The 25105-nt window shown below is 45.3% G+C and overlaps 1 protein-coding gene across 1 annotated transcript in view; it reads right to left on the bottom strand.

The window, feature by feature from the left end:
- Positions 1-25105, bottom strand: part of slc10a1 (solute carrier family 10 member 1) — a 37369-nt gene that overhangs the window by 9227 nt on the left and 3037 nt on the right. The window contains exons 2-4 of the mRNA XM_070877885.1: positions 23897-24098; positions 9472-9650; positions 7293-7495 (exon numbers count right to left, since the gene is read on the bottom strand). Of these exons, the coding sequence (XP_070733986.1) occupies positions 7293-7495; positions 9472-9650; positions 23897-24098 (584 nt within the window). The remainder of the gene's footprint in view (positions 1-7292; positions 7496-9471; positions 9651-23896; positions 24099-25105) is intronic.

Raw genomic sequence — 25105 nt, 5'->3', positions numbered from 1 at the left:
ATGGTTATTACTTTGGAGACCTTGGCTGGAACAATATGCCAGCTAAGCAGTTCATATAATAGAATCGTTGCATCGGCATACCTATGGTATGCACCACAGTAACTTGTTTCATGGCATGGGCCTTATATCTGCACTCTGTTGATGCATGGCTATTTTTAAGTGGTAGATATTGGGAAGACCAAAGCCATTTTCTTCGGTCCCTGCCTCAAACTCCATTCCCAAGCCACCAACTGCATCCTTCTCCCTGACCAGCGTCTGAGGCTGAACCAGATCGTTTGAAATTTTAGCATCCTAGTTAACCCTGAGCCGAGCTTCCGACCCCACACCCTCTCCATGACCAAAACTGCCTACTTCCAACTCTGTAACATCGCCTGTCTTTGCCTTTGCCTCAGTTCATCGGCTGCTGAAACGCTCACCCACACCTTTATTACCTCTAGACGCCACCATTCCAATGCTTTACCTCCCACCTTGCACCCTCCGTCGACTGATTGGTCAATGCTACTGCAGTAAAGTGGAGGCAGCAAAGATGAGTCTGCTCTGACAGGTAGAACAGGTCCGGTCAATAAATATGGGTTCTTGGGCATTGACAGGTGCACACATACCACTTGAGGTGTCAATGAAGCTGAAAATTTCAACCCCTCATGAAATCATCATCCTCATTTAATAATGCACCATTCGTGGAACAGCCAAAGGGATTCCCATCCTCAAAACTTTGTTAGTTGTTCGCTGCAAGTTGTAATGCAACAGCAATTAAAAGCACTGCAGGACAGTCTGGCTTGCCAAAGTAAATTGTTTTGCAATAATGCAGAAATGCACAGTTCAAAAAACTATTCAAAAATATAAAAGCGCTGAATGCAAAAAACCAACAGTTTTTTACCAACTCCAATAACAGCAACCTTGCTTTAAGGATTATACTAAAGCAGGCCGGGACAGAGGTGTAGTGATGAGCCTATTCATATGGGAAAGCTGTGCAGTCGGGGAAAAGCTTGGCAGAAACTCATGAAATATAAGTTTGTGCTTGCTTGATGGGCTTGGCTAGCAAATTCCAAGGTCTCAAAATCTGGAAGAGTGCAAATTGGGTACTTGAGGACACGGGCCCAATATTGCATCCGTCCAGATACAGTGAGGGGCTAAAATCAGGGCCATTAAAAAAGGAACTGGTTTACAAAAAAAGTGCTGCTAGCTCCTTGTGATAAGCTTTGGATTTGAAAGCAGTTGAACAGGCCATGTGTCAGCAAGGTACTGAAAGATCATCATGTTACCCTTGTGGAATAGTTGGCCCACCCTGGTGACACCCATCTTAAGCCAGGGTCTAAAACTACTCATGATATCTTCAGTGGGATCCATACCTGTATGTGCTATTATGGGATGTTTCTGGGTCCCCGTCAATCTATTCTGGTATTTTCCACAGAATTGGCAGAGAACACTCTCTGCCATTTATATCTTTTGTATCAATATGATCTGTTACTCAGAGAGTTATCCGGCAACTGGCTGAGCCATAGAAAGGTTCCAGGTTTCATCCCCAGCCAGTGCTGAGTTAGCTGCTCTGAATCAGCCAATTATTTGAGCCTGGGGGCATTAGAGTGGAGCCAATTTCTGTACTCATCCAAATACATACTAATACTATACTACTCATCCAAAGTTCACACATGTAGTTTCTAGCTGGGGTCACTGTGTAGCAATAAGGGGTGGGAACTCTGACTAACTTCTCAATGTCAGCACTCCCACCGCCATTCAGCAGAGCTCATATAATGCACCGCAGACCAGGCATCACATTTGGAGCCTTACTGGTCTCAATGGCTCAGTTGCACACCAGTCTGCTTCTTCAGTCACTGGGTCATTGGGGAACTGGTCAACTGGATACTTGCATGAACTGTTAATATATGAGGGAAAGTTTATGAAGGATCTCATAAGGCCTTGGAAAGGGTGCAGAGGAGATTGACCAGAATGGTACCAGAGATGAGGGACTTCAGTTATGTGGAGAGACTAGAGAAGGTGCGTTTTCTCCTTAGAGCAGAGAACGGCCTCCTAGACTATTGCAATGAAGCTCAATGTAAGTTCAAGGAACAGCACCTCAGCTTTCGATTAGGCACTTTACAGCTTCCAGACTCAACACTAAGTTCAACAATTTCCGATCATAAGCTCTGCCCCCTTTCTTACGAACAGAAAGTGCTGATTCTGCTATTCACATTTACACCTCTTCTAGACCCATCTTTTATTTCTTTACTTGTCCCATTATCCCCCTCCCCCTTTTAACTTGCACCATCACCCTTTGTGTTATTCAATCTCTCCAACCTTTAACCCTATCACAGATATTCCCTTTTGTTCTTTCCTCCCACCGACCCCCTTCGCTGCCTCTGTACTTTCTGTTTGTGGCAGCTTGCTGTGTGCAAATTGGCTGCCTCGCTTCCTACATTACAACAGTGACTACACTTCAAAAGTACTTCATTGGGTGTGAAGTGCTTTTGAGATGTCTGGTGATCATGAAAGGGGCAATAGAAATGCAAGTCTTTTGATAAGAGTAAATAAAGAGAAATTATTTTCACTGGCAGAAGGGTCAGTAATCAGAGGACGCAGATTTAAGATAATTAGAAAAAGTACCAGAGGGGAGATAAGGAGAATTTTTGTTATGCACTGAGCTATTATGATCTGGAATGCACTGCCTGAAAAGGTGGTGGAAGCAGATTCAATAGTAACTTTCAAAAGGGAATTGGATATATCATTAAAAAGAAAAAAATTGCAAGACATGTGGGCACCGCAAGAGTCCGGGGTCAGAGAGGCCTACAAAAGGCCGCGAGATCAGGAGTCAGGAGGCGCGTCGCTGAGGCGAGAGTCCGGGGTCGGAGAGGCCTACAAAAAGCCGCGAGATCAGGAGTCGGGAGGTGCGTCGCTGAGGCGAGAGTCCGGGGTTGGAGAGGCCTACAAAAGGCCGCGAGATCAGGAGTCGGGAGGTGCGTCGCTGAGGCGAGAGTCCGGGGTCGGAGAGGCCTACAAAAGGCCAGCTTGTGCAGCTGCAGGGAGAAGGCAATAAAGAAGTAGAAAGAAATCGAAAGGTGACGTCACAGCCAAGGGGGTAAGTGATTAGCTGGTGATTGCTAAATAGTTTTTCTTTGTCCTTCTTTATCAGTAAGTAACATTTAGCATTGTTATTGCCAATTTATGTTAATCTAAGGGTTAAGTCATGGCAGAAGTGCTTGGACATGTGTTATGCTCCTCCTGTACCATGTAAGAAGTCAGGGACGCTTCCGGTGTACCTGACGCTTAAGTGTGCAGGAAGTGTATCTGCCTCCAGCTCCTGACGGACTGCATTGCGGCACTGGAGCTGTGGGTGGATTCACTCTGGAGCATGCACGATGCTGAGAATGACGTGAATAGCACGTTTAGTAAGTTGGTCTCACCGCAGGTAAAAGGTACACAGCCAGATAGTAAATGGGTGACCAACAGGAAGAGCAGTGCAAGGAAGGTAGTGCAGGGGTCCCCTGCGGTCATCCCCATGCAAAACAGATACACTGCTTTGGGTACTGTTGAGGGGGATGACTCATCAGGGGAGGGCAGCAGCAGACAAGTTCATGGCACCGTGGGTGGCTCTGCTGTACAGGAGGGCAGGAAAAAGAATGGGAGAGCTATAGTGATAGGGGATTCAATTGTAAGGGGAATAGATAGGCGTTTCTGCGGCCGCAACTGAGACCCCAGGATGGTATGTTGCCTCCCTGGTGCAAGGGTCAAGGATGTCTCGGAGCGGGTGCAGGACATTCTGAAAAGGGAGGGTGAACAGCCAGTTGTCGTGGTGCACATAGGTACCAACGATATAGGTAAAAAACAGGATGAGGTCCTACGAGACGAATTTAGGGAGCTAGGAGCTAAATTAAAAAGTAGGACCTCAAAAGTAGTAATCTCAGGATTGCTACCAGTGCCACGTGCTAGTCAGAGTAGGAATCTCAGGATAACTCAGATGAATACGTGGCTTGAGCAGTGGTGCAGAAGGGAGGGATTCAAATTCCTGGGGCATTGGAACCGGTTCTGGGGGAGGTGGGACCAGTACAAACCGGATGGTCTGCACCTGGGCAGGACCGGAACCAATGCCCTTGGGGGAGTGTTTGCTAGTGCTGTTGGGGAGGAGTTAAATTAACATGGCAGGGGGATGGGAACCTATGCAGGGAGACAGAGGGAAATAAAATGGAGACAGAGGCAAAATATAGAAAGGAGAATAGTAAAAGTGGAGGGCAGAGAATCCCAATGCAAAAAACAAAAAGGGCCACATTGCAGCAAAATTCTAAAGGGACAAGGTGTATTAAAAAGACAAGCCTGAAGGCTCTGTGCCTCAATGCGAGGAATAATCAGAATAAGGTGGATGAATTAACTGCGCAGATAGCAGTTAATGGATATGATGTAATTGGCATCACAGAAACATGGCTCCAGGGTGACCAAGGCTGGGAACTCAACATCCAGAGATATTTAACATTTAGGAAGGATAGACAGAGAGGAAAAGGAGGCGGGGTGCGTTGCTGGTTAAAGAGGAAATTAATGCAATAGTAAGGAAAGACATTGGCTTGGTGATGTGGAATCGGTATGGGTGGAGCTGCGGAATACTAAAGAGCAGAAAATGCTGGTGGGAGTTGTGTACAGGCCACCAAACAGTAGTAGTGAGGTTGGGGACAGCATCAAACAAGGAATAAGGGATGTGTGCAATAAAGGTACAGCAGTTATCATGGGCGACTTTAATCTACATATAGATTGTGCTAACCAAACTGGTTAGCAATGCGGTGGAGGAGGATTTCCTGGAGTGTATTAGGGATGGTTTTCTTGACCAATATGTCGAGGAACCAACTAGAGAGCTGGCCAACCTAGACTGGGTGATGTGTAATGAGAAGGGACTAATTAGCAATTTTGTTGTGTGAGGCCCCTTGGGGAAGAGTGACCATAATATGGTAGAATTCTTTATTAAGATGGAGAGTGACACAGTTAATTCAGAAACTAGGGTCCTAAACTTAAGGAAAGCTAACTTCGACGGCATGAGGCGCGAAGTGGCTAGAATAGACTGGCAAATGACACTTAAAGGGTTGACGGTGGATAGGCAATGGCAAACATTTATCGATCACATGGATGAACTTCAACAGTTGTACATCCCTGTCTGGAGTAAAAATAAAACAGGGAAGATGGCTCAATAAGGAAAATTAAGGATAGTGTTAGATCCAAGGAAGAGGCATATAAATTGGCCAGAAAAAGCAGCAAACCTGAGGACTGGGAGAAATTTAGAATTCAGCAGAGGAGGACAAAGGGTTTAATTAGGAGGGGGAAAATAGAGTACGAGTGGAAACTTGCCGGTTACATAAAAACTGACTGCAAAAACTTCTATAGTTATGTGAAGAGAAAAAGATTAGTGAAGACAAACGTAGGCCCCTTGCAGTCGGACTCAGGTGAATTAATAATGGGGAACAAAGAAATGGCAGACCAATTGAACAAATACTTTGGTTCTGTCTTCACGAAGGAAGACACAAATGACCTTCCGGATGTACTAGGGGACCGAGGGTCTAGTGAGAAGGAGGAACTGAAGGATATCCTTATCAGGTGGGAAATTTTGTTGGGGAAATTGATGGGATTGAAGGCCGATAAATCCCCAGGGCCTGATTGTCTGCATCCCAGAGTACTTAAGGAGGTGGCCCTAGAAATAGTGGATGCATTGGTGATCATTTTCCAACAGTCTATCAACTCTGGATCAGTTCCTATGGACTGGAGGGTAGCAAATGTAACACCACTTTTTAAAAAAGGAGGGAGTGAGAAAACGGATAATTACAGGCCCGTTAGTCTGACATCAGTAGTGGGGAAAATGTTGGAATCAATTATTAAGGATGAAATAGTAGCGCATTTGGAAAGCAGTGACAGGATCGGTCCAAGTCAGCATGGATTTGTGAAAGGGAAATCATGCTTGACAAATCTTCTGAAATTTTTTGTGGATGTAACTAGTAGAGTGGACAAGGAGAACTAGTGGATGTGGTGCATTTGGACTTTCAGAAGGCCTTTGACAAGGTCCTACATAAGTGATTGGTGTGCAAAATCAAAGCACATGGTATTGGGGGTAATGTACTGGCGTGGACAGAGAATTGGTTGGCTGACAGGAAGCAGAGAGTCGGGATAAACGGGTCCTTTTTGGAATGGGAGGCAGTGACTAGTGGGGTGCCGCAGGGCTCTGTGCTGGGACCCCAGCACTTTACATTATACATTAATGATTTAGATGAAGGAATTGAGTATAGTATCTCCACATTTGCAGATGACACTAAACTGGGTGGTGGTGTGAGCTGTGACGAGGATGCTAAGAGGCTGCAGGGTGATTTGGACAGGTTAGGTGAGTGGGCAAACACATGGCAGATGCAGTATAATGTGGATAAATGTGAGGTTATCCACTTTGGGGGTAAAAACAGGAAGGTAGAATATTATCTGAATGGCAGCAGATTAGGAAAAGGGGAGGTGCAACGAGACCTGGGTGTCATGGTTCATCGGTCATTGAAAGTTGGCATGCAGGTACAGCAGGTGGTAAAGAAGGCAAATGACATGTTGGCCTTCACAGCTAGGGGATTTGAGTATAGGAGCAGGGAGGTCTTACTGCAATTGTACAGGGCCTTGGTGAGGCCTCACCTGGAATATTGTGTTCAGTTTTGGTCTCCTAATCTGAGGAAGGACGTTCTTGCTATTGAGGGAGTGCAGCGAAGGTTCACCAGACTGACTCCAGGGATGGCTGGACTGACATATGAGGAGAGACTGGATCAACTGGGCCTTTATACACTGAAGTTTAGAAGGATGAGAGGGGATCTCATAGAAACGTATAAGATTCTGACAGGACGGGACAGGTTAGATGCGGGAAGAATGATCCCGATGTTGGGGAAGCCCAGAACCAAGGGACACAGTCTTAGGATTAGGGGTAAGCCATTTAGGACTGAGATGAGGAGGAACTTCTTCACTCAGACTGTTGTTAACCTGTGGAATTCCCTGCTGCAGAGAGTCGTTGATACCTGTTCATTGGATATATTCAAGAGGGAGTTAGATATGGCCCTTACGGCTAAAGGGATCAAGGGGTATGGAGAGAAAGCGGGAAAGGGGTACTGAGGTGAATGATCAGCCATGATCATATTGAATGGTGGTGCAGGCTCGAAGGGCCGAATGGCCTACTCCTGCACCTATTTTCTATGTTTCTATATTTCTATATTTCTATGCAAGAGCAGGAGAGTGGGACCAATTGGATAGTTCTATTCAAGAGCTGGCTGTACGATTCTATGGGAATAAAAATGGTTACTTACTATGTTCCTTAGTTCTCTTTATCCTTTCATAACTTTGATAGATCACTACAAGAATTAGTGCTTCTGAAAGTTGAAACACCAAGAAAATTAATGGAAATAAGTAAAGAGAACCAATTTCTTCTTGACGGAAAGCAACTTTCAGAATGGTGGCACACAGCTGAATATTTTGGCATCCAGTTTCCATAGAAACTGTCCGTTTGCACCTGTAAAAAGAGAGAAAAGTTGATGAAAGAGATTTTCTGGATAACGATCTTCAATGTGCTACTAAAATTGGATGGGCCATTATGATGGTTCAGGTAGCTGTGCTGATGGGGTGAGATTGCTTATATGAACAGACAGTGAATTTATAAACAAAATAGACCGAGCAGATTGAAGGTGTTACACTCTGCTCCATAAGTACTGGCTGAATTCAACAAAATGATAGCACAGAAATTACTGTCAGTGATATTATCATACGCGTACTTATAGCGCTAACATCACCATTTATATAGCAAAGGGGCGAATTTGATAGGAGCGTGTTAATGGTACATATAATAATATCACTAATTAATTTCTAGCTTTGGTCCGTTTTTCATAATTTTACTCCAATTCTGACCATTCTTTTGGGCTTTTAAAAATGTCCCTGTTGTTTTGGAGACCTTGACTTTGTGGGATGATGTAAAATAGGTGATAGCGAATCGGCAGCCCATTTTACAGCTCTCCCCATTTTTATTTTCATTGAAGTCACCTCACTCCAGATGGGGTCTTATCAAGTCTCTGTACAACTAAAGCATCACTTCCTTTTATTCCTATTCTAGACACCTTAAGATAAAGGCCAATATTCCATTTTTATTACTTTTAGCACCTATGCACTCGTGATTTGTGTGCATGGACACCTAATTCCCTTTGTTCTTCCACAGCTCTTAGTCTCTGGCCAATAAGAAAATATCCCAATTTGTCTTTCTTGGATTCTTTCCCACATTGAGTGACATAGTTTTGCCCAATAGCTTTGTCTGCCTATGTCCCTTTGTAACTTTCTGCTCCCATCTACACATCTTATTATGCCTACTGACTAGGTGTATTCTGCAAACATGGATATACAACTCTCTATTCCTTCATCCAAGTCATTCTTCTCAGGGTCACCTGACACAGATAAAAATAGATCGGTTAAAAATTGGGTTGCTTAGCATCACCCGTTAGCGCCTGAGAGGGGCACTAACTGGCCGCTAAGCGCTTACTGGCTGAGCACCGCACTGCCAGCGCCTCCCACGACCTTCAGTGGAGGTTTAGCAGCGGCGTTAACAGGTTCACTAGTGCCACCCACTTGGTGACGTCAATGAGTGTGCAACACCCCCATAGTGCCGCGATTGCAAACTTGAATGGTTTTGCCTGTCATAGCGCCTGGTGCTAATCCCGGCAGGGAAAGCAGGCATCCCGCAGAAGCTCCCGGGGCGATATTTCAACGGATGAGCAGGTGTGTGTTGAGAATGGACATTATTTATATTCATTTCACTGTTCAACACTGTTGCTAATGTAAACATTCCTCCCTTCCATTTCTTTTCAGTTTTCAGGTGGTCCAGCTGACCTCCCTTTTAGGCACTAGGATGCCGGTTTCCTAACGCCACAACTTCATCAGCACTCCCGCGATAGCGTCCCAAGAATCAGGGTTAGTGCCCTAAGGAGTGTGGAACGGATCCATCAGCACTCCACTCCCCTCTTGGAGCGCTAAAAATCAATATCCCGGTTGAAGGTAGTAAACATCGCCCAGTGCTAAAGTTAGTGACCAAGCAGTGTCACCACCTCAAAACGGGCTATAACGAATTTTTAGCCCATTGTGTTTTATTTTAAAATTAGTTCCTACTTTTCTCTGTCAGGAATTTTCTCTGTCACCATGTGCTCATAGTTCTCCTACTGTGATACTGCTGACAGCCCCTACTGGATGCAGACATCCACCTTGACATTTAGCTAGCTTCTATTTTACAACCAGGTGTTTGTTTCTTCTACATCTCAACCTGAAAGGTGTAGCAAAGCCTATGATATGCACATTCATTGTAATTAGTGCCTAATTTAAATATATGCAATATATATTTTATTCCTCAGTTGGTGGATCCAAAACAGCGGCAAGAAATAAGGGACAAAAGGCAACTATTCCGATTGTTAAGACAAAACTATTTGTACTGCAATTAATTATGCACGTTACCTTTCAGGTAACCTGCATAAACACGAGAGGGCATATCCTAAAGTATATCCGATACCGGGCATCAGTGCTGTGGTGACAAGTAGGCGAGGAGAGAAGAGCATCCACAGAGTGTTCCCAATTGACATTCCTGACAAGATGCCAATTATTATTGCTGTGACGAGAAGAATAAACAGGCCAGTCTAAAAGAGAAACATGTGAGATTAATATAACAAAATACTTTCAAAGAAACAATTTATCAAAGGCTCAAACACCAACAGTGTGTGTCTCTATTTGCTGTAGTGGCACAACCAGTCCCCAAGTTCAACTCGATTGAATTCTGCAACTTCTCAGAAGCCACTTCTGCCATTTCTACAGTGGGTCACTATCTGGGGCAATGAAACATTAACCTGGCAATTGCTGCCGGTGATGTTAGTGGACAAGCACATATTGAGCTCAACAAATTCTCTACCTGCTATTTTAGTCCATTTATTTTAAGTGGGTTAATGCCTCCATTAAAATAGTGGACAGGAATATGATACAAACACGCTAAGTACTTGTCTGCTAATATTGTCAGTAGCAATTTCTAGGCATCTCTGAAGAGCGCAGCCTAAAGCCTCATGGTGACTTCTGCATGTAATAAAATCATAGACCCTCAAAATCTTAGCATTGAAAGTTATTAGAATATTGAGGTTCTTGATCTCCCCTGTTGCAAGAGGGATTGGCACATTGCACCTTACCACATATTCTTTGTGGGAGGAAAAAAAATAAAGAGAAATGTCTTTGACCAGCAGAATGGTCAGCACAGAATGTTCATGCATATCGTCAAAAGAAGGCAATGATTATTTACAATTATTTGAAAGGGCCTAACAGCTGTTTGAAGCGTGGGACCTGGACTCCAATTTATTTGCCGACATCAATTTTGCCTCCCGGCTTGTAATAAACATGCAGTTCCTGCCCACCATATTGGAGGCTAAGGTGGCCATTTAGTGCCCGAAAAATGGGCGTTGCACAGTCAAATTTGTCAGCCATTGTTATTTAAAAAAAAATCCTATCTTGAGGGAAAAGAAGCTGGGAAGGCCTGTCCCATCCTGTGGTAGTGTACAGACAGGTAATTAAGGAATATTGTTTAGGATGGCTGTGGTGAATTCCATGAACCAGACTTTCCCACCCCGGACACAAAAGATTTAAAAGAAAGTCCATCTCTCGTGTTGCTCTATTCCTCAGTACAAAGACCATCAAATTGTGGAATGCAGTAAGCATGCGAGCCAGTGATGGCACTGGAGGCCTAAAGGTAAGAAAAAAGAGTCCAGATTAACACAGCCAACCTTTTTCCCACAAAATAGAACAACCTAACCTTTCATTATTTTGTGAAATATATCTTAAACTAAATTATCGGTAGATGGTTAAGAACTGAAATAAAGGACTGTACATCAATGTTATAAAAGCAAGAGGAAAAATCTATGATAAACACAAAATATAATGGGGCAAGATCGACTTCAAAGGAGGCAGTTGCAATTTGGGGAATGATCGGCTGTGATTTTACTGTATGTAAAAAACGGCCCAAATTCCAGACACGGGGAAGTGGCTGGAATTCTGACCAGCACACCCTCCTTATGTCCAGCGAGACCTACACCGGCTGAAAGCTGACACAGGTCCTGAACTGGGCTCGATAACCTTAAAATTACCCGTCATTTTTCCTTTCAGAAAAATTTGAAAAAGAAATGTTATTTCTCTTTGGCCCATTAAGGACCCTTGGTTTTATCATTGGAGTGTCAAGTGAAGCTATGTGTTTTCTTACATCAATCAGGGTGAAGCCTCTGTTACACGCATATGGGCATAAGACAGTCAGCTGTGACTATTTAAATTACCTCATCTCTGGATTTTGGGATGGGGCTTTGGCTGTTTGGAGGGGTGATGTGGTCCCAGTACACAGCACTTCAGGCAGCAGTGCTAGAATCCTGGAATTATTGGCCCAGAGAACCATACAGATTCAGGTTTAAGCGCTGCCTTCAACATTAACTGTGTCTTTCTGCTCACTTTACATAAGAAATAGGAGTAGGCCATATGGCCCCTCGAGCTGCTCCGCCATTTAATATGATCATGGCTGATCTGATCATGGATTCAGGTCCACTTCCCTGCCTGCTCTCCATAACCCCTTATTTGTTTATCGGTTAAGAAACTGTCTATCTCTGTCTTAAAGTTATTCAATGACCCAGCTTCCACAGCTCTCTGAGGCAGCGAATTCCACAGATTTACAACCCTCTGAGAGAAGAAATTCCTCCTCATCTCAATTTTAAATGGGAGGGCCCTTATTCTAAAATTGTGCCTCCTAGTTCTAGTCTCCCATATCAGTGGAAACATCCTCTCTGCATCCACCTTGTCAAGCCCCCTTACAATCTTATACGTTTCGATAAAATCACCTCTCATTCTTCTGAATTCCAATGAGTAGAGGCCCAACCTACTCAACCTTTCCTCATAAGTCAACCCCTTCATCTCCAGAATCAACCTAGTGAACCTTCTCTGAACTGCCTCCAAAGCAAGTATATCCTTTCGTAAATATGGAAATCAAAACTATATGTAGTATTCTAGGTGTGGTCGCATCAATACCCTGTATAACTGTAGCAAGACTCCCCTGCTTTTATACTCCATCCCCTTTGCAATAAAGGCCAAGATTCTATTGGCCTTCCTGATCACTTGTTGTACCTGCATATTAACCTTTTGTGTTTCACGCACCAGGACCCCCAGGTCCCGCTGTACTGCAGCACTTTGCAATTTTTCTCCATTTAAATAATAACTTGCTCTTCACACTTTTCAACACTATACTCCATCTGCCAAATTTTTGCCCACTCACTTAGCCTGTCTATGTCCTGTTGCAGGTTTTTTGTGTCCTCCTCACACATTGCTTTTCCTCCCATCTTTGTATCATCAGCAAACTTGGCTACGTTACACTCGGTCTCTTCATCCAAGTAGTTAATATAGATTGTAAATAGTTGGGGTCCCAGCACTGATCCCTGCGGCACCCCACTAGTTACTGTTTGCCAACCCAAGAATGAACCTTTTATCCCGACTCTCTGTTTTCTGTTAGTTAGCTAATCCTCTATCCATACTAATATATTATCCCCAACCCTGTGAACTTTTATCTTGTGCAGTAACATTTTATGTGGTACCTTGTCAAATGCTTTCTGGAAGTCCAAATACACCACATCCACTGGTTCCCCTTCATCCATCCTGTTTGTTACATCCTCAAAGAATCCCAGCAAATTTGTCAAATGTGACTTGCGCTTCATAAATCCATGCTGACTCTGCCTGACTGAATTTTGCTTTTCCAAATGTCCTGCTACTGCTTCTTTAATAATGGACTCCAACATTTTCCCAACCACAGATGTTAGGCTAACTGGTCTATAGTTTCCTGCTTTTTGTCTGCCTCCTTTTTTAAATAGGGGCGTTACATTTGCATTTTTCCAATCTGCTGGGACCTCCCCAGAATTCAAGGAATTTGGGTAAATTACAACCAGTGCATCCACAATCCCTGCCGCTACTTCTCTTAAGACCCTAGGATGCAAGCCATCAGGTCCAGGGGATTTATCTGCCTTTAGTTCCATTATCTTACTGAGTACCACCTCCCTAGTGATTGTGATTGTGTTAAGTTCCTTCCTCCACCGTCCTCCCCGCCCCCCCCATAGCCCCTTGACTATCCACTATTGGAATATTGTTAGTGTCCTCTGCCATAAAGATTGATACAAAATATTTATTCGGAGTTTCTGCCATCTCCATGTTCCCCATTACTAATTCCCCGGTCTCGTCCTCTAAGGACCAACATTTACTTTAGCCACTCTTTTCTTTTTTATATACCTGTAGAAAAGCTTGCTATCTGTTTTTATATTTTGTGCTAGCTTACTTTCATAATCTATCTTCCCTTTCTTAATCATTTTTTTAGTCATTCTTTGCTGGCTTTTAAAAAAGCTTCCCAATCTTCTGTCCTCCCACTAGTTTTGGTCACTTTGTATGCCCTTGTTTTTAATTGGATACCATCCTTTATTTCTTTAGTTAGCCATGGATGGCTATCTTTTCTTTCACACCCTTTGCTCCTCACTGGAAAATATTTTTCTTGAGAGTAATGAAATATCTCCTTAAATGTACGCCACTGTTCATCAACTGTACTACACTTTAATCTATTTTCCTAGTCCACTTTAGCCAACTCTGCCCTCATACCTTTGTAGTCTCCTTTATTTAAATTTAGTACGCTGGTTTGAGATCCAACTTTCTCGCCCTCCAACTGAATTTGAAATTCAACCATGCTATGTTCCAAGTGAATCCTTTACTAGGAGATTGTTTATTAATCCTGTTACATACGTGGACTTGTATTTACTCTGTACAGCCACCAGAGGGCTCATTCCCCGGAGTCCCAAGGGATCCCATAATCCCTTGGGAGCTCAGGTATTTAAGAAGGCTTCACAGGTTGGAGAAGCACTCTGGAGACCTGCAATAAAAGACTCAGGTCACACTTTACTTTGAGCTCACAGTGTTCAGTCTGACTCTTTCTCCATACACAACAACTGGTGACGAGATACAGACAGCGAACCCAATGATGCAGAGAACAGTGGGCATTCTAGAGAAATTTTCAGAGGGAGATGATTGGGAAATGTTTGTGGAGCGACTCGACCAATATTTCGTGGCCAACGAGCTAGATGGGGAAGAGAGCGCTGCCAAATGTAAGCGATCCTGCTCACCATCTGTGGGGCACCAACATATGGCCTCATGTAGAATCTGATCACTCCAGTGAAACCCACGGAGAAATCGTACGACGATTTCTGCACACTAGTCCGAGAGCATTTGAACCCGACGGAAAGCATTCTGTTGGCGAGGTAACGGTTCAACACCAACAAAAGGTCTGAAGGCCAGGAAGTGGCAAGTTATGTAGCCGAGCTGAGACGCCTTGCAGGACATTGCGATATTGAAGGACATTTGGAGCACATGCTCAGAGACTTTTTCGTACTTGGCATTGGCCACGAAACCATACTTTGCAAGCTTTTGACTGTAGAGACCCCAACCTCGAGTAAGGCCATAGCGATACCCCCAGGTGTTCATTGCCACCAGTGACAATACGAAGCAAATCTCTCAGCACACAAATGCTGCTACAAGTACTGTGAACAAAGTGATGTTGTTTTCGAATCGTTACATACAGGGCAGGTCACACATACCTGCAGCTACATGTCTCAGAGTCCACCATCAAAGGTGATGAATGCAAGGCCATTAACACCTTGTTGGCACTGCGGGGGTGATCATCGTTTCCATTCATGCCGATTCAAAGGATACGTTTGCAAGGGCTGTGGAACAATGGGACATCTCCAACGAGTGTGCAGGCGAACTGCTAAGCCTGTTAAACCTGCAAATCACCATGTTGCAGAGGAGGACAGATCCACGGAGGATCACGACGAACCAGAGCCTCAGATAGAGGAAGCACACATTCACCACGAATTGTCCCCGATAATGCTGAATGTTGAACAAAATGGACTCCCGGTGTCAATGGAGTTGGACACGGGCGCGAGCCAGTCCATCATGGGCAAAAAGACTTTCGAAAGGTTGTGTTGCAACAAGGCCTCAAGGCCAGTCTTAACTCCAGTTCGCACAAGATTAAGAACTTACACGAAGGAACTGATTCCTGTAATAGGGAGTGCTACCGTAAAAGTCTCCTACGATGGAGCGGTGCACAAGCTACCACTCTGGGTGGTACCGGGCGATGGTCCCATGCTGCTCGGCAGGAGCTGGCTGGGAAATATACGCTGGAACTGGGACGACATCCGAGCGCTTTCGCCCGCTAACGACACTTCGTGTGCCCAGGTCTTAAACAAATTTCCTTCGCTGTTCGAACTAGGCATCGGGAAATTCCAAGGAGCAAAAGTGCAGATCCACCTAATTCCAGGGGCGTGACCCATCCATCACAAGGCGAGAGCAGTACCGCACATGATGAGAGAAAGGGTAGCGATCGAGCTATACCGGCTGCAATGAGAGGGCATCATTTCACCGATCGATTTCAGCAAATGGGTCAGTCCTATTGTCCCAGTCCTCAAGGGAGACGGCACCGTCAAAATCTGTGGCGATTACAAAGTGACTATCATCGTTTCTCTCTACAGAACCAATACCAACTACCAAAAGCCGACGACCTCTTTGCAACGCTGGCGGAAGGAAAGACGTTCACGAAGCTGGATCTGACTTCAGCCTACATGATGCAGGAACTGGAGGAATCATCGAAAGTCCTTACCCGCATCAATACGCACAAAGATAATTTTGTTTATAACAGATGCCCGTTTGGAATCCAGTCAGCGGCAGCGATATTCCAGAGAAACATGGAAACTTTACTGAAGTCGGTCCCGCACACGGTGGTCTTCCAGGACGACATCTTGTTCACAGGTCAGAACACAGTCAAGCACCTGCAGAACCTGGAGGAGGTTCTTAGTCGACTCAACAGCATGGGGCTCAGGTTAAAATGCACGAAGTGCGTTTTCCTGGTGCCTGAAGTGAAGTTCCTGGGAAGGAGGATTGCGGTGGACGGCATCAGGCCCACCAACGCGAAAGCGGAGGCAATCGAGAACGCACCGAGGCCACAGAACGTGACGGAGCTGCGGTCATTTCTGGGACTCTTGAACTACTTTGGTAACTTCTTATCAGGTCTCAGCACCCTGCTAGAACCACTACATGTCTTACTACAAAAAGGGGGTGAATGGGTTTGTAAAAGCGAGAAAATTGTTATGCTCAAACAGATTGCTTGTATTGTATGATCCATGTAACCATTTGGTACTAGCATGTGATGCGTCGTCATATGGCGTCGGGTGTGTATTGCAATAAGCTAATGATTTCGGAAAACTGTAACCGGTTACTTATGCATCCAGGAGTCTGTCTAAGGCTGAGAGAGCCTACAGCATGATTGAAAAAGAAGCGTTAGCGTATGTCTATGGGGTAAAGAAAATGCATCAATACCTGTTTGGGCTAAAATTCGAATTGGAAACTGACCATAACCCATTTATATCACTGTTTTCCGAGAGTAAAGGGATAAATACCAACGCATCGGCTCGCATCCAGAGATGGGCGCTCACGTTGTCTGCATACAACTACGCAATCTGCCACAGGCCAGGCGCAGAAAACGGCGCCAATGCTCTCAGTAGGCTGCCATTGCCCACCATGGGGGTGGAAATAGTGCAACCCGCAGATCTAGCCATGTTTATGGAAGCATTTGAGAGTGAGCAATCACCCGTCACTGCCCGGCAGATCAAAACCTGGACAAGCCAGGACCCCTTATTATCTCTAGTCAAAAGCTGTGTGCTTCACGGGAGCTGGTCCATTGTCCCAGTGGAAATGCAGGAAGAGATAAAGCCGTTCCAATGGCGCAAAGATGAAATGTATATACAGGCAGACTGTCTTCTGTGGAGCAATCGAGTAGTGGTCCCCAAGAAGGGCAGAGACACCTTCATCAATGACCTCCACAGTACCCACCCAGGCATTGTAATGATGAAAGCAATAGCCAGATCCCACGTGTGGTGGCCCGGCATCGATGCGGACTTAGAGTCCTGTGTTCACAGATGTAATACATGCTCACAGTTAAGCAATGTACCCAGGGAGGCGCCGCTAAGTTTATGGTCTTGGCCCTCCAAACCGTGGTCTAGGATACACATTGACTATGCAGGCCCGTTCTTGGGTAAAATGTTCCTTGTGGTTGTAGACGCATACTCCAAGTGGATTGAATGTGAGATAATGTCGGCTAGCATGTCCGCTGCCACCACTGAAAGTCGGCGGACCATGTTTGCCACACATGGCTTACCCGATGTCCTGGTGAGCGACAAAGTGCCATGTTTTACGAGTGCTGAGTTCAAAGAATTCATGACCCGTAACGGGATCAAGCATGTCACATCTGCCTCGTTTAAACCAGCATCCAATGGTCAGGCAGAGAGAGCAGTGCAAACCAACAAGCAAAGCTTGAAAAGGGTAACTGAATGCTCACTGCAGACTCGCCTATCCCGAGTCCTGCTTAGTTACCGCACGAGACCACATTCACTCACTGGGATCCCACCTGCTGAACTGCTCATGAAAAGAGCACTTAAGACAAGGCTCTCGTTAGTTCACCCTGATCTACATGAACAGGTAGAGAGCAGGCGGCTTCAACAAAGTGCATACCATGATAGCGCAAATGTATCACGTGAGCTTGAAATCAATGATCCTGTATTTGTATTAAATTATGGACAAGGTACCAAGTGGTTTCCCAGCACTGTCGTGGCCAAACAGGGTGTTTTGGGTCAAACTTTCAAATGGACTCATTCACCGGAATCACTTGGACCAAATCAAACTCAGATTCACGGACTACCCTGAGCAACCCACCTTGGACCCTACCTTTTTTGATCCCCCAACACACACACCAGTGGCAACCAACACCACGGTTGACCACGAAGCAGAACCCATCATCCACAGCAGCCTTGCATGGCCCAACACACAAGGCCGCCCAGCAAAGCCAGCTGCACAGCAGCCCAGCGAGAGCCCAACAAATGATTCAACAACACCAGCTTTCACACTGAGACGATCAACCAGGGCAAGAAGGGCCCCAGATCGACTCACATTGTAAATAGTTACACTATTGACTTTGCCGGGGGTGGGGGGCGGGGGGCGGGGGGGGGAATGTTGTTATATATGTGGACTTGTATTTACTCTGTACAGCCACCAGAGGGCTCATTCCCTGGAGTCCTAAGGGATCCCATAATCCTGTGGGAGCACAGGTATTTAAGGAGGCTTCACAGGTTGGAGAGGCACTCTGAAGACCTGCAATAAAAGACTAAAGTCACACTTTACTTTGAGCTCACAGTGTTCAGTCTGACTCTTTCTCCATACACAACATATCCTGTCTCATTACACAGGACCAAATCTAAGATAACCTGCCCTCTGGTTGGTTCCATTACATCCTGCTCAAGGAACCTGTCCCTTATGCACTCTATGAACTCTTCCTCAAGGCTACCCTCACCAATTTGATTTGTCCAATCAATATGGAGGTTAAAATCCATACAGGAAGAATCAGATTTTGGGGGAAGATGGGACAATGGGACAAAATTTGTGGTCGGAGGCGTACCTCTGGTGTACACTTCTTACCTAAAAGAAATACAAAATGCAAATGGTATGTTGGCCTTTATTACAAGAGGATTTGAGTATATGAGCAAAGACATCTTATTGCAATTATATAGGGCCCTGGTGAGACTGCACCTGGAGTATTATGGACAGTTATGGTATCCTTACCTAAGGAAGGATATACTTGCCATAGAGAGAGTGCAACGGAGGTTCACCAGACAGATTCCTGGGATGGGGGTGTTGTCCTATGAGGAGAGATTGGGCAGACTGAGCTTATATTCTCCAGAGTTTAGAAGAATGAGAGGTGATCTCATTGAAACATACAAAATTCTTAGAGGGCTCGACAGGGTAGATGCAGGGAGGATGTTTCCTCTGGCTGGGGAGTCTAGAACCAGGGGTCACAGTCTCAGAATAAGGGGGTGGTCATTTAGGACTGAGATGAGGAGAAACCTCTTCAATCAGAGGGTGGTGAATCTTTGGAATTCTCTACCCCCGAGGGCTGTGGAGGCTCAGTCATTGAGTATATTCAAGACAGAGATTGATAGATTTTTGAATATTAAGGGAATCAAGGGATATGGGGACAGTGCAGGAAAGTGAAATTGAAGTAGAAGATCAGCCATGATCTTATTGAATCTAAAAGCAGGCTCGAGAGGCCAAATGGCCTTCTCCTGCTTCTAATTCTTATGTTCTTATGTACCTGCTGGCTTCTGATCTTCGGAGCCTTCAAGTCTTATGCCGCCAGGCATATTCCTGTGTAAAGGCCCATGGATTTTTAGCTCAGTGCTAACTAACTGTGTAATGCCCTACTGGTGACGTTGGGGCAGCCATGGGTGTTGAAGTTCCCGTCCAGAAGCAGCGTTCCATCTTCTAACAGCTTCTGGGAGCGAGACTATTGAGTTTGCAAGGAATTGTGGGCATCTAAAAGCGGTATGAATTAAAAGGGCAATGCCTTCAGAACTAATAAAAATTAAATGAAGTGAAAAAATGCAGTTTTCAACCCTTACTGTTTTTTTAAAAAATAATTAAAAAGAAGCCCCAAATAGGAGTCTTCAGCTCTTCAAGCTGAATTCCGTTCTGAACCTCAAAAACTGGGGAAGTGCCTCAGCACTAACACAAATGGCTCAGCAAGCCAGGGGAGGGGCAACCGCGGTCTCGTGTGCAGTACTCCAGCTTTGTGCAGGGGGGGTCAACGCTGCAAGAGGTCCTCTACCCACAGGCCCTCCAGAAAGAAGGATATTGGACCAGATTACCAAGGGTGTCACTGCCAGCAGTGTTGCCCGCACCACCTGGCTCCAGTGCCCAAAGAAGCTTCATGACCTCAGACCGGTGGTCAAGGTCAGTGAATGCATCTTCAAAAGCCATCTCCTACCAACTGCACCATTAGCCTCAAACACTGCTCAATGCACGACTCCCCCCGCTCCCCTCCTCGTCCCATCATTCACCTACTAACAATCTGCACCAATCACAGGACACATCTCCCATTCCTATCCGCAACTCACCCCCTTGGAGGAGACAGTGCAGGCTATTCTTGGCAGGGGCAAGGCTGAGCCAGCGATGGGGCTGAAAGGATACAAGATGCTGGTATCCTCAGATGTTATCCTCCTTATGGCATGTACCTCATGCTTTCCTGCCCTCCCCTCACACAACTCCACATTTGTACCTTCCTCATTTCACACACAAGAAATGCAGCCTGCCCAGCCAGTAGTTGGCCAAGAAGGGGGGCAGGACAGTAAAGAAGAAGAAGAAGCAGAAGAAGAAAAAACCAAGACTCGATTTCACACTCCCAGCCACCAGCTCCTCAAGGTCGATCTGCAAGGCCATTTGAAAGTCAGCAGCCTTCCACCAGCCATGCTGCAGCCACTGCGGTAGCACTGTGTGATATCAGTAGGATAGACAAAGGCACACACATGACAGTCACTAAGGGAATGCATAAGGGTGATGAGTTGATTTCTTGATGTCATATTAGATGGATAGATGTATAAAGCTGGATTGGAAAATTTGCTTTGTGGTGGCTTTTATTTCAGCATTTTGGGCAAGAAGATGCTGTGATTTAAAAAAAAATTGTTCCTGGGATGTGGGTGTCGCTGGCAAGGCCAGCATTTATTGCCCATCCCTAATTGCCCTTGAGAAGATGGTGGTGAGCCGCCTTCTTGAACCGTTGCAGTCCTTGTGGTGAAGGTACTCTCACAGTGCTGTTAGGGAGGGAGTTCCAGGATTTTGACCCAGCGACGATGAAGGAATGGCAATATACATCCAAGTCAGGATGGTGGGTAACTTGGAGGTGAACGTGCAGGTGGTGGTGTTCCCATGCGTCTGCTGCCCTTGTCCTTCTAGGTGGTAAAGGTCTTTGGTTTGGGAGATGCTGCCGAAGAAGCCTTGGTGAGTTGCTGCAGTGCATCTTGTAGATGGTACACACTGCATCCACGGTACGTTGGTGATGGAGGGAGTGAATGTTTAAGATGGTGGATGGGGTGCCAATCAAGCGGGCTGCTTTGACCTGGATGGTGTCGAACTTCTTGAGTGTTGTTGGAGCAGTACTCATCCAGGCAAATGGAGAGTATTCCATCACACTCCTAACTTGTGCCTTGTAGATGGTGGAAAGGCTTTGGGGAGTCAGGAGGTGAGACACTCGTCACAGAATACCCAGCCTCCAACCTGCTCTTATTGCCACAGTATTTATGTGGCTGGTCCAGTTAAGTTACTGGTCAATGGTGACCCCCAGGATGTTGAGGGTGGGGTATTTAGTGATGGTCAGTAACAGAGGGCAGGTAAGGTGTGGGACCAATGTTGAAAGGGGAATTGGTGTTGTGGTCATTTGTACCGCAGATGGATGATTCAATCACAGATATCCTGGCCAGAAAGGGGCTGTGTGGGTTGCATCTTTCCTTCAGCTTCGTCCTCTTCAGCTTCTTCCTCTTTTTTTCCCCCCTCTTCTGCTTTCTCCTCTTTTGCTTCTTCTGTTTCTTCCTCTTCCCTCTACGAGCGGATACTGTAAATCTGAAATGACTGCATAAAAGGCTCGAAATACTCAGCAAGTCAGGCAGCATCTTGACCTGAGACGTGAACTCTGTTTCTCTCTCCACGGATGCTGCCTGACTTGCTGAGTATTTACAGCTTTTTCTGTTTTCTCAGAGGGCTTCCTTTACTCCCCAAGGCCTTGCAAGTGTCCAGCAACACTCCCTACACACTTAAAAAACTTTTACATCTATTGCAGCAAACCACTACTTCAGTAAAATCAAAAAAGCGCAATCCAAAAGCTTAACTGCAAACTTATCTGATGTGTGTGTCCTTTAAGAGGTGTTCACAGCTCCTCGGTGAGTCGGCTGCACGCTGGGTTTCCATGGCGAGCTTAGGACCCAGCGCTGAACTCAGTGGTAAGGTCCAAGTTTGCTGTGGTGATGTTAAGTTGGCGTTGCACACTGACTGACATTACCTCTCCCATTTTAATTTTCAAGGCGATACATCTGACTGACAGCGCTGCCGGGCCTGGAAAAATGGAGGACACTGCGGGACCCGCAACCAACTGGCAAAAGAGTGGCCGCCGCCCTCTTTTCACCATTTTTTGATGGTAATGGGTGGCGTAAAGGTCCCGAATTTTTAGCCCTACGTCTTTTTTATTAGAACAACACAAATTACGGGTGATATAATGTAAGTGTTTAAAATGATAAAAGGATAGCTTAGTCTAGATAGAAGAGACTATTTCTTATAGCTGAAGAGTCAAGAACGAGGTGCCAAAGATAGTAGAAATTTAGAACAGAGTTTAAGAGAAACTTCTTCACAGAGAGTTGTGAGGCTGAGGAATTCATTTGCACGGTTAATAGTTGAGGCAGAAACAAAGACAACATTCAAGATTGCATTGGATAGGTGGATGAAGGAAAAGTGGTTGACGACATAAGGTAACAGCATGTGATTAGAATCATTTGCTTGCGTGGAGGGTAAACATCAACATGGACTGGTTGGGCTGAATGGCCTCTTTCTGTAACGTCTATGTACAGTGCTCTTACATGCATGTGGAGAGACTATGGCGAGGAGCTAATGGGCCTGCACCTAGAAATCAGAAGGGTGCATGCCGTGGAAAAGCTTGGAGAGATTGGGAGTGAGTGGGTCTTGGAAATCTCATTGGGATTGTTCCTGGATATTGTAAGTGGGAGGTAAACAAGCAAACATCAGCAGACAGACTCCTATCCATGTTTGGGGGCTGGGGGAAGGGCGAGTAGTTCCTTCTGGGAGCTATTCTCACATAGAAAGCTGGGGTAGTGCCTTCCGATTGGCAGTCCTGGGCACAGATTGAAGGCAATGTTTGCATGCAGAGCCCCAGGATCCCAGTAGGCCCAGTGCTGTTTCTGGAAGAGGAAAGGGGAAGATACTGGAGCCAAATTTAAGGGGATGATATGTGATTTAATTTTATTTTACGTGTTCGTTATATGACAAATTTTATTTTTCAGGGAGGTAGATGAGGAAGTGTCATGATTGCTGTATTTTGCAGGGTTATTTTTGATGGAATGGGATTGGATGGAATTGCTACTCGGAGCTCCTTCACTGCAAGCGAGCCAAAGGTGGGCAGCGGAAACGCTACAAGGTCACCCTCAAAGTCTCCCTGGTAAAGTGTAACATCCCCACTGACACCTGGGAGTCCGTGGCCCAAGACCACCCTAAGTGGAGGAAGTGCATCCGGGAGGGTGCTGAGCACCTCAAGTCTCATCGCTGAGTGCATGCAGAAATCAAGCAGGCAGCGGAAAGAGCGTGCGGCAAACCTGTCCCACATACCCCTTCCCTCAACGACTATCTGTCCCACCTGTGACAGAGTCTGTGGCTCTCGTATTGGACTGTTCAGCCACCAAAGAACTCACTTCAGCAGTGGAAGCAAGTCTTTCTCGATTCCGAGGGTTGCCGATGAGCATGATGATGATATAGTCAACTGCAATTGAAGAGAGTATTGAAATTGGAGAGAACGATTTCACATAGTGCGGTGATTGGCCACTAACCGAAGTAGAAAATAATCAAGTAGAAAGGAGCAAGACACAGCAAGAAGATTTTAAACTTGTCACCTGGGTATAAAACTGACGAAGATTGGCTGTCGTTATAGAAACCATCTGATTTGCATTTCCAGTGAATCGATGAAATGAAAATGATTGATTTCTATAATTAATCTGCAATGTCAGTTATACGTTTGGACGGCAAGTTGAAAATCTACCCCAGAGTCTCTTAGCCAATGAGGAAGATTGCCACAATAAATGTTATTGAAAGATGTCATTAGAATGAGGATTCGTTTAATTTATGAACATCGTTGACAGAAAATAACAGACGTGATAGCACGTTGTAATATTGACAAGTACCTTACTTTAGTTATGGTCTTTGAGTACTTCGGATACTTGTGATTGAGGAAAATGCCAATGCCACAAGGAATGAGCATTAAGACCAGGGTTATGGAAATCTCTCTGTACGGGACTTTATTTGCCAGCGATAGGCCTTTGCAATAGAGATAAAGAAGAAGGGGCATCATGCCAAATGCCAGCACGGTAGAACATGTGGTCATCACAATACTGCAAGGAGAATAAGGGAGACAATATTAGACAAAGCTTTAGCAAAGATTATGCAAAGGCAATTTAGTTGACACTTCTAAAATATGGTGTTTCTGATTCTAACAGTGGTGGGTAATATTTATATCTGCACTGATAGTGCAATCTGTATAACGGGACTAGTTCCTGTAATACCTACCTAACATAAGTGAATGGATTTAATAGGAACGTATATTTTGGGGGCGATTTTAACTCACCCCGCCCAATGGAATGGGGTGTCCACGTAGCTAACATTATCTCCAAATATCTTGCTCTATTTCCGCCCACCGCCACTTTAACTGGATCTTTTTTTTAGGTGGCCGAGGCTCCGACCTGACTCAGGTTGTCACTCCAGTGCAGTACTGATGGAGCACTGTGCTGTCGGAGGTGCTGCTTTTAGATGAGACATTAAACCATCTACACTCTCAGGTGGATGTAAAAGATCCCATGGCACTATTTCGCAGAAGAGCGGGGGCATTATTCACAGTGTCCTGGACAATATTTATCCCTCAATCAACGTCATTAAAACAGATTATGTCTGTTATGCCTATTATGGTCATTATCACATTGCTGTTTGTGGGACCTTGCTAAGCACAAATTGGCTGCAGTGTTTCCTACATTATAACAGTGACTACACTTCAAAAAGTACTTCATTGGCTGTAAAGCACTTTGGGACCTCTGGTGGTCGTGAAAGGCACTATATAAATGTAAGTCTTTCTTTTTTTCTTTCAGGTAGGAACCTCATTAGTACATGCAAATCGGGTTCCAATGCATTTTAACCGTGGATTGTGAGGGGCCGCCCTGCTCAGTAAAGCCTATTGGCAAAGAAGCAGAGGCCCTAGAAGGTAAGTTTTAAACTTGTCTCTGTGAGGCCTGGAGAAGAAGACCACACAAAGAAAGCCTGGGCCTCTGCTGGCCGGGGCTCCCTCCTTTCCTGCCCATAAGACCTTGCTAAAATGCGACTTACCTGATACCGGGTCACCTCTAGGTCA

Source organism: Pristiophorus japonicus, chromosome 4 (assembly GCF_044704955.1).
Source record: "Pristiophorus japonicus isolate sPriJap1 chromosome 4, sPriJap1.hap1, whole genome shotgun sequence".
NCBI lineage: Eukaryota > Metazoa > Chordata > Chondrichthyes > Pristiophoridae > Pristiophorus > Pristiophorus japonicus.
This window is presented reverse-complemented; position numbering and strand designations above follow the sequence as displayed.